This window comes from Danio rerio, chromosome 8 (genome assembly GCF_049306965.1).
Source record: "Danio rerio strain Tuebingen ecotype United States chromosome 8, GRCz12tu, whole genome shotgun sequence".
NCBI classification, from domain to species: Eukaryota; Metazoa; Chordata; class Actinopteri; order Cypriniformes; family Danionidae; genus Danio; species Danio rerio.
Genome location: NC_133183.1, coordinates 728,999 through 747,500, shown reverse-complemented (window position 1 = coordinate 747,500; position 18,502 = coordinate 728,999). Strand labels below are relative to the sequence as shown.

Here is an 18,502-nt window from a genome sequence, read left to right as displayed (position 1 = left end):
GCGTTTTATTACAGTATTATAGTTTTTAAAGCATATTTTTCGTAAGAAAACTGCTGATTTTTAGCCTAATTTTTTTTTCTTGATGATCTCTCACTTTAAGAAATAAAAGTACAGCACAAAGTGTATTAAAACTGTGAATAAATGAAATGCATATGTTAAATCAGAAAGGTCCGACCCTTCCTATCTGAACATGCAGCTCAACTCCTTGTTCAAGCTCTTGTTCTCTCCAGACTGGAGTACTGCAACTCTCTACTAGCCGGGCTCCCAGCTAACTCTATCAAGCCTCTTCATCTGCTCCAGAACACAGCAGCACGAGTGGTCTTTAATGAACCTAAAAGAGCACATGTCACTCCGCTGCTCATCCGTTTGCACTGGCTGCCAGTTGCTGCTCGCATCAAATTCAAAGCTCTGATGTTTGCTTATAAAGCGACTTCTGGCTTTGCTCCTTCTTATCTGCTCTCACTTCTGCAGATGTATGTGTCCTCCAGAAACTTGCGTTCTGTGAATGAACGTCGCCTCGTGGTTCCATCCCAAAGAGGGAAGAAATCACTTTCCTGAACTCTCGCATTCAATCTGCCCAGTTGGTGGAATGAACTCCCTAACTGCATCAGAACAGCAGAGTCACTCGCTGTCTTCAAGAAACCACTAAAAACTCAACTATTTAGTCTCCACTTCACTTCCTAATCTGCAATTGCCTCTCTGGCTCCACCGCTAACTGTACTACAGAAAAAAAATACTAATGTTTTGCTTCTTCCACTTTACACACCTGAAACTCGCCTACAGCACTTCTTCACTGTTGCTCTTAGTTGTGTAAATTGCTTCCTTGTCCTCATTTGTAAGTCGCTTTGGATAAAAGCATCTGCTAAATGACTAAATGTAAATCAGTGAATTTGAGTGTTATTAATAATAAAACTGCAACACTGGTGAAAAAAGTTTGTTCTGTTAAACACAAAAGAAAATATTTTGAAGAATGCTGAAAATCTGTAACCATTGACTTCCATTGTAGGAAAACAAATACTGTGGAAGTCGATGGTTACAGGTTTTCAACATTCTTCAAAAAATCTTCTTTTGTGTTCAACAGAACAAATGTTTCTCATCAGTGTTGCGGTTTGATTTCTGTTGATTATTAATAACACTTTAACATGCTCTGTACTCTATTTTACATTAATTTCTTATACTGAAATAAAAGATCAAGCAAAAAAAAAAAAAAAACATGCTCAGAATCAGAGTAGTTTTACAGAATTGACAGAATTTGGATGTCTGGGTGATCAGTCCCTTAAAGTCAGTTTGTAAAGAAAAATGAGGAAAAAACGTGTGTAATTTCTCACTGCTGGTGTAATTTCAGCACTTATACTCCTGCTGACATGACTGCACTCACGCCTGGTTTTACACACATCCATCAACAGCAGTATTCCTGGTGTTGAGCGTTTCTCAGTGATTCTCTGTTTGAAGCGTCTGCCAGTGTTTATGTTGGAGCATCTGCTTTTCCTCTGCTGTCTGTTTTTGAAGACGAGCTTTTATTTGGGTCAGGGCTTGAGCCAAAAATACCTCCAAAGTCAACACAAATATCAAAATTCAAGATAAGAGTTAAAAACATGTCCAGAATGAAGGAACTTTTTTTGTGAATCTTGTCGATTGCAGTAACACACTTAGATCAGCTCTTGTTGCATCATCAGGTTTTTTAATGCATTTTTTGATTGATTTTGATGAATGTGATGCACTGATGAAAGATCCACTTTAATTTCTTTCCACTAGAGCTGGAGGATTACTAATTATACTCTATTACTGACTATTACTAACTATACTCCGTTACTGACAACAGATTGCTTGATGAAATGTGTAGTCAATTAAATATTCTCTTAGATTACACGTTTATGATAATGTAATCTGACTACTTTTAAATTACATTTAGATTACTTTTGAACTGTAATCAATTGCAGATTACATGAAAATATTTGATCTGTTATATAATCTCTTAGATTACGCATTCATTGGGATGTAATCTGGCTACTTTTGGAATAAATTTAGATTACTTTCGGTCTGTACTCGGTTACTGATTACAGATGACATGACAATATTTGGTCAGTAATATAATCTCTTAGATTACACAGTTACAGTAATGTAATCTGACTACTTTTGGATTACATTTAGATTAATTTTGGACTAATTACAGATAACATGATGAGATTTTTGGTCAGTAATATCATCACCTTGAAATTATAAGGTTTTATCTGCATTCTAAATTATTTCGAGATATTTAGCTTCAAAGTTTTTGCATTCCATATAGCAATAAAAAAAAAAGTCTATTATAAAAATATCCCATAATGTAAATAAGTTGTTTTTTAATAAAAATGTCAATAACTAGAGCCTTTTAATTCTAAGGTGACGATATAATCTCGATATAAAATTTAGATTACCTTTGGACTGTAACATGTTACTGATTACAGATTACTTGACAATATTTGGTCAGTAATATAACCTCTTAAATTACAAATTTACAATAATGTAATCTGACTACTTTTGGATTACATTTAGATTAATTTCGGACTAATTACAGATTACATCATGAGATTTCTGGTCAGTAATATCGTCACCTTGGAATTATAAGGTTCTATACGTTCTGGATGATTTTAAGATATTAAGCTTCAAAGTTTTTGCATTACATATAGCAATTTTAAATAAAAAGTCTTAAAATGTGAACAACTTAGAAAACATCCCATAATGCAAATAAGTTGTCATTTAATAAAAATATCAATAACTCAATTTTGACAAAAATGTCAGATAGAGCCTTATAATTCTAAGGTGACGATATAATCTCCTGAATTGCACATTTATAGTAATGTAATGGTTACTTTTGGGTTACATTTAGATTACTTTTGGACTGTAACATGTTACTGATTACAGATTACACGACAATATTTGGTCAGTAATATAATCTCTTAAATTACAAATTTACAATAATGTAATCTGACTACTTTTGGATTACATTTAGATTAATTAAAATCCAAATGTAATCCAAAAGTAATAAATAAAAATTAAGATCAATAAAAAGTCTTAATGTAAACAACTTATAAAAAAATCCCATAATGTAAATAAATTGTCATTTAATAAAAATGCCAATAACTCAATTTTGACAAAAATGTCAGATAGAGCCTTATAATTCTGTGACGATATAATCTCCTGAATTGCACATTTATAGTAATGTAATGATTACTCATGGATTACATTTAGATTACTTTTGGACTGTAACATGTTACGGATTACAGATTACATGACAATATTTGGTCAGTTATATAACCTCTTAGATTACACATTTACAGTAATGTAATCTGACTACTTTTGGATTACATTTCGATTACATTAGATTGTTTAAAGTGCAATGATGGACAGTTGATACTTTACAATACTCACACCAATATATCTCACTGTAAGTGTTTGATAAGAGTAACAGTAAATAATAAAAGGGTAATAAAATGCACATTTTCTTCACATTATATTATTATTGATTGATAATTTCACAGCAGCAATATCATCAAATATTTTATCTACAAATGCTAGAAGTGCAGATGACAGAATTCACGTCATATAACCCTTCTCTTCTGAAAGAACATGAAGAATGATGAACGTTTATAAGAGGGAGATTTATTAGGAAAAATATATAAGCATTAGAAATCATATCAATAATAATATCTAATTATGATGTAATCCATAAATAGTAACTGTAATCTGATTAATAGTATTTTAAAGTTGATTTCTCTGATTGCAAGTACTTGATTTTTGTAATCTGATTACATAATCCAGGTCACATATAATCCATTACTATCAAACTGCATGGGGAGACTCATCAAATGGTTATAATAAACAGTTGCAAAGCGCTGTAATAATTTCGAAAATCACAATCGCAGTATATATATATATATATATATATATATATATATATATATATATATATATATATATATATATATAACCTGCCTAATACCCACACTAAAAAAAAGTGTTGCATGCAGAACTGTTGCAAACAATTTATTTGTGTTGAATTTAAACAAACAAATTAAATTGAATAATGTTCAACTTAATTTTTTGTTTAAATTCAACACAATTAAAGGGTTTACAACCACTTAACGTAAAAAATTGAGTAAATCCAAGGAATCATCCTTGAATAATTTTTTTCAGTGCAGTGACCAGAAAGTGGTTTATTTATTTTTTATTGTTAAAATATTGATGTCCAGAGACTGTTAAGTAGCCCATTATTTAATATAAAATTCATTTTAATGTGTGATGCGACCAAAAAGTGGTCAAAAACAAATATTTTATCAAATCTAATGAGTAGTGGCTTGGACCCAGAAACAGTAATTCATATGTCATGACTAGGCCCACCCGAAATCTGCGCGCGCAGAATTACGCGGATTTCCACAGAATTTTAGCCCATCATTAATTCTGTTTGTTTACTTGAGTAAATGTGTAAATCTATATTTATTCAGTTTTTTTTATTATTTTCAGTAATATTATTGACTAATATGAAAATGTTCATCTGATTTATGCACAATGCAGTTTGTACAGTCATATTTTTTATTTTTTACTAGATATATTATATAACAAACTTGCTTTATTTCCCAAATAAAGTGAATGTAATTGCATTTGCATTTTAAACATTAAATAAAAGTTTAAAATGTATTCATTTTTATTTTACATATTAGGGTTTTAGTTATGATACTCCCAAAATAATTCAGCAGAAATCCCCAGACTTTTACCAAAATTCTCTGCAGAAATGGCAAAAAACATTCGCAGAATCGGTCTGGCCCTACTCCATTCATATGTAATATAATTATATATGAATGGCAAGAAAAATTATGAGAATTAATTAATTGATTGTGAACAACTTACTGTCATCATGTTAACAATACTATGTAATCCTGATGTAATCCTGATGTAACAGTAACTGTAATCTGTGTATGAGTATTTTCAAAAGCAGTTTACTCTCATTACAATTACTTTGTGTTTGTAATCTGATTACAGATTACATAGAGTCCATTACTACCCATATGAACAACTGTCTGACATTGTCAGAAATAATAATAATATGTAATCATGATGTAATCCATAGAAGTAACTGTAGTCAGTTTTATAGTATCTTTATTAGTAGCTCCTCTTATAGTTTCCAAGCACTTAATTTTTGAACTATAATTATGTAATTCGTTACTACGCAGCTTTAAGTATATATGTAAATATAAAGATCCTGACTTTAAGTGATTGGTGTATTTCTGTGTATTCAATCTCTCATTATCACACTGATGTAGTGAATCAGGAAGAAGTGAGTGTGTTTTCTGCAGCGTGTGTGTTTTGTGTTGAAGATCTCAGACAGCCCACCTACTGAAATACTTCAGTCTGTCGTCTCATTTCTTCCCAGAAAACATCTGGCCGCCGCCGCCATGCTAACAAATCAAGCAAAGTAGGTTTCTGACATGTGAAGAGAGAGCGGCCGTGATGCGTGTGTGTGTGTGTGTGTGTGTGTCAGGATCATGTAAACATACATCTGTCCCATGCCGACACACACTCTGACCGGTTTATCCAGCGCCGTCCTCCCGCCGTCTTCTTCTGCTGCTTTCTTCTGGTTTGCGCGTGTCAGGTTTCAGCGCATCTGCTTTCTGTCAGGGGATGGAGACACGCACACACACACACACACTGAGATGGAGAGCTGGAGGAGTTTAGCAGGACTGAACACTGCTGTCTGACACTGTTGAGGAGTTACAGGACTAGCAGAGCTGTTGGAAGAGCTGCACACACACACACACACACACACCTTCAGTACATGCACCCTGATCTTTAGTGTAGTGAACAGTAGGAAGAAAGTCTGATTATTCCACATGTTTTCTTCGCTTGTCCGTTGTTTTATTGTTTATAGATTTTCTTTTACATCAATTAAATAAATGAATAATGGTGATGTATAACCATTAACTCTGTGTGTCCGTGCAGACGCAGGAGGCTGAGAGTAAACACCGTCATCTGGAGAAAGAGTTCCAGCAGTTCCGGGATCAGCAGAGTGTCCGTCCAGAGGCCCGACTGCAGTCCGAGATTAACCTGCTGACCCTGGAGAAGGTCAGACAACAGCTTAATGATCCTGAGATGATGATCATTCACTCACTCCATTCACTCATTCATTCACTCATTCAGTTATTCACTCAATCTTTAACTAATTTCTTTATTTACTTGCTCGTTGTTTCACTCACTCATTCATTCACTCGTTTATTTACTCACTCGTTGACTCACTGATTCACCCATTAATTTATTCGCTCACTCTTTCACTAATTTCACTTGTTCATTAATTCACTCACTCATTTATTCATTAATTCATTCACTCATTCATTCACACACTCATTTTTTCATTAATTCATTCACTCATTCATTTACTGACTAATTTATTCATTCATTCACCCATTCATTTACTAATTCATTTATTTACTCTTTCACTCACTCATTCATTTACTCGTTCACTTGTTGATTCGCTCATTAATTTTATATTTACTCACTTGTTGACTCACTTGCTTTTTCTTCCGCTAATTTCACTCACTCATTAGTTCACTCATTCATTCATTTAATCACTGACTCATTCATTTATTTACTCATTCATTCATTCAGTTATTCACTCATTCATTAACTAATTCCTTTATTTACTTACTCGTTGTTTCACTCATTCATTCATTGACTGACTCATTTATTCATTCTTTCACCCATGCATTCACTAATTCATTTATTTACTCACTCATTCACTTTTTCATTCACTCACTGACTCATTTACTCATTCGTTCACTCATTCACTTATTGACTCACTCATTAATTCACTCGCTCAATTTATTCACTCATTCACTTGTTTATTTACTCACTCGTTAACTCACTAGTACACTCATTCATTTAATCACTCGCTTTCTTTCACTAATTTCACTCACCCATTAATTCTCTCATTCATTAATTCATTCCCTGACTTATTTATTAATTTATTCTCCCATTCATTCACTCATTCAGTTTTTTTACTCATTCATTCACTAATTAATTTATTTACTTACTCGTTGATTCACTCATTCATTTACTCACTCACTTGTTGACTCACTCATTAATTCCCTCACTCATTCAATAATTCCTTCACTGACTCGTTTATTCATTCATTCACCCATTCCTTCACTCATTTAGTTATTTATTCATTCATTAATTCATTTATTTACTTCATTCATTCATTCATTCACTCATTCACTCTTTTTTATTCATTCACTGACTCATTCACTCATTCATTTACTCACTTGTTGACTCATTCATTCACTCTCTCATTCATTTATTCACTCATTTATTCACTCGTTGACTCACTGATTCACTTATTCATTTATTCACTCACTCTTTCTTTCACTGACTCATTTTTCATTTATTTACTCATTAATTCACTCTCATTCAGCATCAATTCATTTATTCACTGATTCATTCATTCACTTATTCACTCATTCGTTCATTCACTCGTTCATTTAGTCAGCCATGCATTCACTCATTTACACATTCACTCACACATTCATTTGCTGACTCATTCACTTACTCATTTACTCTTTCATTCATTGACCTTTTTATTCACTGACTCTTTCATTCACTCACTCACTGTTTGTTTGTTTGTTTGTTTGTTTGTTTGTTTGTTTGTGCAGGTGGAGCTGGAGCGTAAGCTGGAGTCGGCCACTAAATCTAAGCTGCACTATAAGCAGCAGTGGGGGCGAGCGCTGAAGGAGCTGGCCAGATTCAAACAGGTCAGACGTTACTGTTTTATTATTCAATCTCTGATATGCTGAAAAAAGTACAGTAAGGGATTATTATTCATTTATAGAGCATTTAGGAACAGTTACTTGTACTTGCTTTAAATACTGTGAATAAGTTAAACTGTTCTGTGTAAATCAGTTCACAAAAGAAGAGTACTTGTAAATTCATTTATATATTTAGCAGAATAATATATATATATATATATATATATATATATATATATATATATATATATATATATATATATATATATATATATATATATATATATATATATTAACTTAGAAGTTTGGTCATTCTTAAAGTTTTTGTAAAATTAAAATAAAGTTGTTTAGATGTTGGAATGAGTGTGTTAGTCTGAATGATATCTATAATCCAGTGTGTCCAAAACAGAGCCAAAATTCACATGCAGCGTATATAAACATATAAAAATCCCCCTTTTTCATGTCCGCCTAAACTCAGTCCTGGAGGACCGGTGTCCTGCAAAGTTTAGTTCCAACCCCAATCAGATAATCAAACTCTAGCTACGCTTTCTAGAAACATCCTACAGGTGTGTTGGAGCTAAAATCTGCAGGACACCAGCCAGACAATCAGATTAAATTCTCCTCATACTTCAGTTTCTCACATGCCCCACCCTCTTTTTGTCATTTGCATACATTTGATGCTATTTAAGGCTTGTTTTGTTTTTTTGAAGGGGAGGAGCTGCTTTATGCCCCGCCTTCTCTTCATGTTTTAGTAAAGAGATTACATTGATAAAATCATTCATGGCACCTTTAACAGTAAGATTATATTAGTTATTGTTAATTAATGTAATTACTTTCATGAATGAACAATGAACAACACATTCACGCATACAGTATTTATTTTTATTTTTGAAGTTGTTTATTGTTAGTTTTTGCACAAGGGGTTTTTAAAAAGTTTAAATTCCATAGTATAAAATAAAACTTAATTTTTCCTAAACTGTCTAGAAAATGCAGTTAAACAGTCTATGCTGACATCATCTTCAGCAGCTCAAACACTCTAATGGCTAATGAACAGACGGCTGCTTCTCACTCAGGGCTGCTGTTTATGCTAATGAGATGAGCACTAGTGGGCGGGGCTTTCCCCCTCTGATGACACATACAAAGGGAGAATGTCAATCAAAGTGTTTCTGCATCAAGTCTGATTCTAACAAACCCAAGGAATTCATGTTGAGCATTAGTGGCGGGAGATATTCACACACTGCTGACACACAACTGGGTTTAAAGCTCTTATAGAAGTGATTTTTGCAGAATAGTTCCGCTTGAAAAGTCCGCCTGTAGATCTGTAATGATGTAAAAGCTGCAGTTTGTGAGGATAAACAGTTTTATGGTGTGCTAATAACTGTTGCAGACGTAGAGCAGCTGCTTTTCTCTTCTCGCAGACGATGATTTATGAGCTCGGCTCTGCAGAACACAGATCTGATATTGAGCTGTAAATCAGCGCTGTATTATGTTTAACATTAAACATCTGAATATCAGCCCGGCCTGCTGAAACATCTTTAAGTGGATACTTTTTCACGTCGCGTTTTTATCAAAGCTTCAGACTGTTTCCCACACTGATGTTCTCCTCAGTTTTTCCAAGCACGTCTGGATTTTTACAGAAATTTACAATTCTTTTAAAAATTCTAAATATATTATAAAAACTATTAAAACAAACCATTTTAAATGTGTATTAGTATTTTATTTTACATCTTTTAGATTTTTTTCAACTTGTTTTTTTCTCTCACCCGGAGTTTTGACTTTTCATCTGTCAAGTTTACTTTTATTTGTCAAAATTATAATGTTTTCTCTCCTGATTTTGAGTGGACATCTAGAATTTTAGAAATCTTAATTATTTTAATTAACATTTTTTTGTCTTTATGTCCACAAAATTCAGTTTTTTTAAGTATATTTATTTATTTATTTATCTTATTTTGTTTTTTATTTTTTACAAAATTCAGATTTTTTTCAAATTGTAATTCTTTTTCTCTTCCTTCAGGAGTTTTGACCTCTCAATTTGGAGATTATTTGTCAAAATTCTTTTTTTTTCTCTTAAATCTAACTGTACATCTAGATTTTGTTTATTTATTCTGCATTGACATTTTATAATTCTTTTCAAAATTATGAGAAATATTAGGGGCATTACGGTGGCGCAGGGGTTATCACTGTGGCCTTACAGCAAGAAGGTCTCTGGTTTGAGTCCCGGCTGGGTCAGTTGGTGTTTCTGTGTGGAGTTTGCATGTTCTCCCTGTGTTGGCGTGGGTTTTCTCCGGGTGCTCCGGTTTCCCCCACAGTCCAAACACATGCGCTATAGGCGAACTGATCAACTACACTGGCTGTAGTGTATGAGTGTGTGTGTGTGTGTGTGTTTCCCAGTACTGGGTTGTAGCTGTTGGTTCTTTAGGCTGTAGCAACCCCTGGTTAATAAGGGACTAAGCCAAAGGTAAATTAATGAATCATTATTATTATTATTATTATTATTATTATTATTATTATTATTATTATTATTATTATAGAATTCAGATTTTTTTATCTTGTTTTTCTCCCACCAGGAGTTCTGACTTTTCATCTCTTAATTTTGAGTTTGCGTTTATATTCAAAATTATTTTTTCCGCTCCTGATTCTGTGTTCGTCTAGATGTTTTAAAGGCTTAGTTGACATTTTACAAATCTTTTCAAAGTTTCGATTGTTTAATTAATGTTTATTTTTAAAGGGTTTTTTCACACAGATTTTTTCTCTCTTAAATTTGTCTTTATCTCTTTTATTTTTTCTCTTGAATGTGTGTATATCTAGAATGATTTTTTTTACTTATGAATTGACGTTTCACAATTTATTTAATCAAAGTATTAAAAAGAAACGTTTCAAATTAATTTTTATTTATTTTTTTAAGAGAATTTTTATTTTTTTAACAAAAGTTTCCTTTTTAAACTTTTCTGACGTTTCATCTCTCAGTTTTACATTTATTTGTTATTAATTAATTTATTTTACATTTATTTATCAAAATTCAGTTGTTTGAATATTTTAAAGGCTGCATTGACATTTCACAAATCAAATTCAGATTTGTTTTCTTAATTTTTATCTTTCAGGGTGTTTTTTTTCACAAAGTTTTGATTTTTTTTATTCATATTTTTTTATTTTTCAATAGAATTCTGAGTTTTTTCTCCCAGCAAAAATTCTGAATGTTCATGTCTCAATTTTGAGTTCATTTTCTCCTTATTCTGAGTGTGCATCTAGAGAATTTTTCTTAAATTCTGAATTGACATTTCACAATTTCTTTTTCACAAATCGTTCATTAATTTTCCTTTGGCTTAGTCCCTTTATTCATCAGGGGGTTGCTACAGCGGAACGAAATGCTAACTATTCCAGCAAATGTTTTACACAGCAGATGCCCTTCCAGCTGCAACCCAGTACTGGGAAACACCCATTCACAAACACACACTCATACACTACAGCCAATTTAGTTAATCAATTCCCCTACAGCACATGTGTTTGGACTGTTGGGGAAACCCACGGGGAGAACATGCAAACTCCACACAGAAACACTAACTGACCCAGCTGGAAATCGAACCTGAGGACACAGTGCCTTTTCAAAATTCAGATTTACAAAATATATAAATGTATTATTATTATTATTGTTATTATTATTATTATTATTATTATTATTATTATTATTATATATTTAGTTTCTTTCTCCACACAGAATTCAGTTTTTTTTAGTATTTTTTAGTACTAGTATTTTTCTCTAGCAGGACTTTAATACTCAATATTGATGTCTTTCTCCTGATTCTGAGTGTACATATAGAATTATTTAAGGGCTGAATTGAAAAGTCACAATTATTTTCAAAATTTTGATTTTTAATTTTTTTTATAGTTCAACTTTTTTTTTATTGTTCAACAGCCAAGAACAAAGAACACACGTCACACTACACATACATATGATACATGTTACATGTTTTTTTTTTTGGTGTGACAGGTGGCTGAACAAGGAAAACAACGTTTAGCAAACATACAGCTGAAGTCAGAATTATTCGACCCCCTTCAAATTTTTTTCTTCTTTTTTAAATATTTCCCAAATGATGTTGAACAGATTCAGGAAATGTTCACAGTGTGTCTGATAATATTTGTTCTTCTGGGAAAACTATTATTTGTTTTATTTCGGCTAGAATAAAAGCAGTTTTTAATTTTTTAAACCTCATTTTAAGGTCAATATTATTAGCCTCTTTAAGATATATTTTTTCTTGAAAATCTACAGAACAAACCATCATTATACAATAACTTGCCTAATTACCCTAACTTTACCCTAATTACCCTAGTGAAGCCTTTACATGTCACTTTAAGCTGTATAGAAGTGTCTTGAAGAATATCTAGTCTAATATTATTTACTGTCATCATGACAAAGAGAAAATAAATCAGTTATTAGAGATGAGTTATTAACACTGTTATGATTAGAAATGTGCTGGAGAAATCTGCTCTCCGCTAAACAGAAATTGGGAAAAAAATAAACAAGCAGGCTAATAATTCAGGGGGGCTAATAATTCTGACTTCAACTGTATATGGAAATTAAGGTTGTGGTGTGAATGTACATACTCATATACTCACATACATCACATACATATACCTGTACTTCTCCTTCATTGTTCAATCTCCCCAGCATATGATGCAATTTCAATCATCCCATTAATCCACTCTTTCATTTCTGGCATTCTGGCACACTTCCATTACGTGGTATCATCCTAGCAGCTGTAATGCATCCAGTCTTGAGAAGATTTTTACCACTTATCAAATATTAAATATTTAATTAAATATTATTTTTCCACTTTAATCTCCTGATTTTGAGTTTATTTGTTTAAATGTAAGTATTTTAATCTCCCCATTTTAGTTAATTTTTTTCTGATTTAATTACTTTTTTTCATCTTTGTCTTCACTCCTCTATATTCCGGGTTTTTCCTCATGTAACTCTGCGTTCTCACTGTGATTTTATTTTATTTTTTCTGAGAGATGAGAGAGTTTCTGCAGTTTCTCTATAATGTAAATCAGCAGAATGAGTGCAGATGTTTCTCTCCGCTCACTGTGGAGTCTTCCTCATCTGCAGTGTGTCTGTGGGTCATCTGCTGGTCACACACAAGCAGATTGTGTGTGTGTGTTAAGGAGACAGAAGCAGACTCCTCCAGTCTGCAGGATATCTGTGTGTGTTTCTCTGTGAAAGACTGCAGATGACATGTAATGTAATGTGTATTTATGTAGCGCATGTATGGCCATACACCCAAAGTGCTTCGGCATCATGAGGGGGGTCTCTCCACACCACCACCAGTTTACCACAGTCTCTGATCACTGGCATGTAAACGTGCGTCTGAGAGCATCCAGAAATCATCATCATCGTCATCATCTTTACGTTATGAGCAGCACAAATATCCAAACATCCCAGATCGATGATGCGTTTGCTGGAGGAACAGGAGTCTCGTTTCTATCTCATTACAATGAAAATCTGTGAACATCATCAAGTCAAACTAATAGGTGTGCATGTGTGTGTGTGTTCAGCGTGAGCAGGAGAGCGCTCTGTGTCGTCTGAAGAAGCAGCAGCAGGAGCTGGATCAGATGCGTCTGCGCTTTCTGGCCGCTGAAGAGAAGGAGACGGTGAAGAGCGACAAACAAGAGCTGCAGGACATACGCAACCAGCTCAACAGGTCACACACACACACTCATGCATACACACACTAATACTAATGCACCCTCTCACACACACATGCACTAACATTGATTTTTTTTTGATTGATTGATTGATTGATTGATTGATTGATTGATCCAGGCTGAAGCAGCAGGAGGATCCGCCGCATGGTTGGACAGACGCAGCACAGGTGTGTGTGACGGAGGGCGCAGATGAACACGTGACGCGTCTGCTGGAGGAGAGAGACACACTGCTGCGCACCGGCGTATACACACACCACGACCGCATCATCGCTGAGCTGGACCGGCAGATCCAACAGGCCATCAAGCCCTCCTGAACACATATGCACACACATGCACACTCACAATCATACTCATACACTCATATACACACACACTCGCATTGACATGCATACACACATATATGTACATGCACACACTCACTCACACATACGTGCCCACATACATGAACTCACACACAGATGTGCATATACACACTCTTCCTCAAATCCGAGTGTGTGTGTGTGTGTGTTCAGCAGGGGGCGCTGTTTCTCAACAGGTCACTTTATTACAGACTCCTCATCAGGGCTTCATATCTGACTTTATTTATAGTGTTTCTTAGTGTTTTTACTTCATTTATGAATATGCTTAATAAATATTTTCCTGCCGTTCATCATCGTCTGACACTTTATTTTGTGTGGCTTTATTATGGAGTCCACTTACAAAATGAATCAACTTCACCAAATTAAAATGGTCGACACCAAATTTAGAATTCGTTTATTCATTCATTCATTTTCTTTTCGGCTTAGTCCCTTATTTATCAGGGGTCACCACAGCGGAATGAACCACCAACTATTCCACAGGGTTCATTTGGAAAAACGTGGAAAACGTTTGGAAAAGTCATGGAAAACAGAGATCTGTATACTTGAATATAGGTTTACTTGTTTAAATTCTATTCTGTCCTTGGCCAATCACATACTTTAACATTATTAGTGGTGTAATCATTATGTAAATCACTTATACATTGATATGAATATAAATTGAAACTGAATAGATTTCTGTGTGTTTTCTGATATGCTGTTATAAATATGAACACATTGTTTTTCTTTTACCATGCATATGTAGACATTGCTTTGCCAGAGATGGGTTGCGGCTGGAAGGGCATCCGCTGCGTAAAAACTTGCTGGATAAGTTGGCGGTTCATTCCGCTGTGGCGACCCCGGATTAATAAAGGGACTAAGCCGACAAGAAATTGAATGAATGAATGTAGACATTGCATGAAACATGAGGTCATGGAATTTTAGTGATGAAAATGTGTATGATTCCAGCATATGTTTTACACAGCGGATGCCCTTCCAGCGGCAACCTAGTACTGGAAAACACCCATACACACTCACTTATACACACACTCATACACAGCGGCCAGTGTAGTTGATCAGTTCCCCTATAGTGCATGTGTTTGGACTGTGGGGGAAACCGGAGCACCTGGAGGAAACCCACACCAACACGGGGAGAACATGCAAACTCCACACAGAAACACAAACTGACCCAGCCGGGACTCGATTTAGTGACCTTACTGTGAGGCCGCAGTGCTGCTTAAATTTTTAATGTACACTTAAAAACTGTAGGTGAAGGTGGCATGGTGGCGCAGTGGGTAGCACAGTCACCTCACAGCAAGAAGGTCACTGGTTCGAGTCCCAGCTGGGTCAGTTGGTGTTTCTGTGTGGAGTTTGCATGTTCTCCCCATATTGGCATGGGTTTCCTCCGGGTGCTGCGGGTTCCCCCACAGTCTAAACACATGCGCTATAGGGGAACTGATCAACTAAACTGGTTGTTGTGTATGAGTGTGAATGCGGGAGTGTATGGGTGTTTCCCGGTACCGGGGTTGCAGCTGGAAGGGTAATCGCTACGTATATCATGCTGGATAAGTTTGGCAGTTCATTCCGCTGTAGTGACCCCTGATTAAAGCCAAAAGAAACCGAATGAATGAATGAATGAATATGAAACTATTCATATTATGTTTAGTTTGACACAATGAGTAAAGGTTTACATTCTTTTCTTCATATTGTGCTGAAGAATGTCCTGAATGTGGTTATTATTAATTTAACAAATTATAAAGTAATTTAGAATTTAAAAAAAGCACTGAAGCGTCACATTTAGGGAAACCTGTCTGTCAGGAGAGCTCATAAAGGGCTGCATTATTGCTGTTTTATTGATTACTAGTGAAAATCCTTCAGCTTACTGAGCGTCAGACTGAATTATAATGATTATGGTATTTTTTTAATGATAGTGGAATGCTTTTATTATGAATTACATGTTTTCAAGAGCTGCAGAAAGCTGTAAATGGAAACGTCTGTGTGTGTTTTTCAGTTCAAAAGCCCAAAACAAATCATCATCGTGTTGCTCTCTGTGGACGTTTCTTACTCGCTGCAGTGTTTGATGAACTAATATTATTGCAAGTGATTTAAAAAAGGGCTCGAGTACAGAGAAATGTAGAATAACACGCAGACGCTGACAGTCTGAGTATTTCATGTGGTTCATCATCGGCCTCCAGAAACACACACAGATCTGCTGTTATTCTGAACTTCTGAACTCCTGTTCGCTAACGGCAGTGAACACGCACACACACACACACACCGCATTACTGATCAACTGCTCACTGTTTACAAAACCTCTACTGTAACCTGACTACTATTGGATTACATTTGGATTACTTTTGAACTGCAAAGTTACTGATTACATGACAAGGTTTTTGGTCAGTAATATAATAGATTGCACATTTATGGTAATGTAATCTGACTACTTTTGGATTATATTTAGATTACTTTTGAACTGTACTAAATTAATTATTCTCCTAAATTACACATTTATGGTATCCTGACTACTTTTGGGTTACTTTTGAACTGTAAGACTACTTTTGGATTACATTTAGATTACTTTGGAACTCTCCTCAATGATTTATTACAGATTACATGACAACTTTTGGTCAGTAATATAATCTCTTAGATTGCATATTTATGGTAAACTGACTACTTTTGGATTACTTTTAAACTGTCTGACTACTTTTGGATTGCATTTGGATTACTTTTAAACTGTAAAGTTACTGATTACAAGACAAGATTTTTGGTCAGTAATATAGTCTATCAGATTACACACTTACAGTAATGTACTCTGACTACTTTTGGAATAAATTTAGATTACTTTTAAACTGTACTCTGTTACTGATTACAGATTATATTTGATTTTTGGTCGGTAATATATTCTCTTAGATTACACATTTATGGTTATCTGACTATATTATTTTTGAACTGTCCTAAATGATTGATTACAGATTAGGTTGCAACTTTAGTTCAGTAATATATTCTCTTAGATTACACATTTATGGTAATGTAATCTGACTACTTTTGGATTACATTTAGATTACTTTTGAACTATACTAAGTTACTGGTTACAGATTACATTAGATTTTGGTCTGTAATATATTCTCCTAAATTACACATTCATTGTAATCTGACTACTTTTGGGTTACTTTTGAACTGTCTGACTTCTTTTGGATTACTTTTGGATTACATTTGAACTCCTCGATTGATTACAGGTTACATTGCAACCAGTTCAGTAATATATGCTCTTAGATTGCACATTTATGGTAATGTAATGTGACTACTTTTGGATTACATTTAGATTACTTTTGAACAATACTAAGTTACTGGTTACAAATTACATTAGATTTTGGTCTGTAATATGATCTCTTAGATTACACATTTATGGTAATCTGACTACTTTTGGATTACTTTTAGATTACTTTTGAACTGTACTCCTTTACTGATTACAGGTTACATGACAAGATTTTTGATCGATAATATATTCTCTTAGATTACACATTTATGGTAATCTGACTACTTTTGGATTACATTTGGATTACTTTTGAACTGTCCTCAATGATTTATTACAGATTACATGACAATGTTTTTGGTCAGTAATACAATCTCTTAGATTACACATGTAAAGTAATGTAATCTGACTACTTTTGGATTATGTTTAGATTACTTTTGAACTGTAGAATCAATGCACTGTGTATAATTTACTGTCATTTTTTTCCAATAATATGTCATCTTGATATAATCCATAAAAGTAACTGTAGTCTGATTACGAGTATTTTAAAAAGTAGTTTAATTACAAGTAATTGATTTTTGGAGTCTGACATAATCCAGATAACAAAATCCATTCCTATTGCGAGAAAAGTGAATTGTGAACTTTGTCGATAATATATAATTATGAGGTAATCCATGAAAGTAACTGTAATCTGATTAGTTTAATTACAGGTACTCGATTTTTGTAATCTGACGAGATAATCCATGTTATGTAGTCCAGCTCTTCTGCTTGTTCTGTTTTCAGCAGGTTTTCAGCTGGATGTGCTGATTGCTTGTGACAGTGGGTCTCTAAGCAGGAAATTCCTCAGGCTGTTTTCTCATGTATGTTTGCAGACGATCTTGATTTTGCAGGGCTGTGATTGATGCACACAATCTACATTATTTGCTTTACAAATGTACGACGCTCCGCTGGGAACAATATTGAAGAACTGGGAAAACTCGGCTGTCTGAAGAATTATTAAAAGTGTTGAGCTAGAAAAAACAGGTGGAGCTCCTTTTCTCTCTTCACGTCACACACACACACACACACTGAGAACTTCAGTGTGTACATTATCTGAACCACACTATAGTATTATACTCTATATTATTGTATTTACTACTCTTAATGAATGCTCCAGCATACTGTAGTATTAACTAATAAACTACTGTACTATACTTTAGATTTTACTACAGTAAACTGTGGTGTATTGTAGTATAATATTCCCTAAAGTTGTAGAAAATTACAGTATTGGCTCATGGCTTTATTACTTAGATGTTGCCATAGCAACTGTAGAATCACCAGAGCAGATCAATTACTATAGTTGTGTTACCATAGCAACTGTAGAATCACCACAGCAGATCAATTACTATAGTTGTGTTACCATAGCAACTGTAGAATCACCACAGCAGATCAATTAC

General features: G+C 34.1%; 1 protein-coding gene across 1 annotated transcript in view; it reads left to right on the top strand.

Annotated features, from left to right (window-relative positions):
• cep120 (centrosomal protein 120) overlaps positions 1-14,127 on the top strand; it is a 45,104-nt gene extending 30,977 nt beyond the window's left edge. Inside the window, exons 17-20 of the mRNA XM_073909979.1 lie at positions 5,977-6,099; positions 7,683-7,781; positions 13,329-13,474; positions 13,597-14,127. Coding sequence (XP_073766080.1) covers positions 5,977-6,099; positions 7,683-7,781; positions 13,329-13,474; positions 13,597-13,792 — 564 coding nt within the window. The 3' untranslated portion in view covers positions 13,793-14,127. The remainder of the gene's footprint in view (positions 1-5,976; positions 6,100-7,682; positions 7,782-13,328; positions 13,475-13,596) is intronic.
• The last annotated feature ends 4,375 nt before the right edge of the window (positions 14,128-18,502 follow it).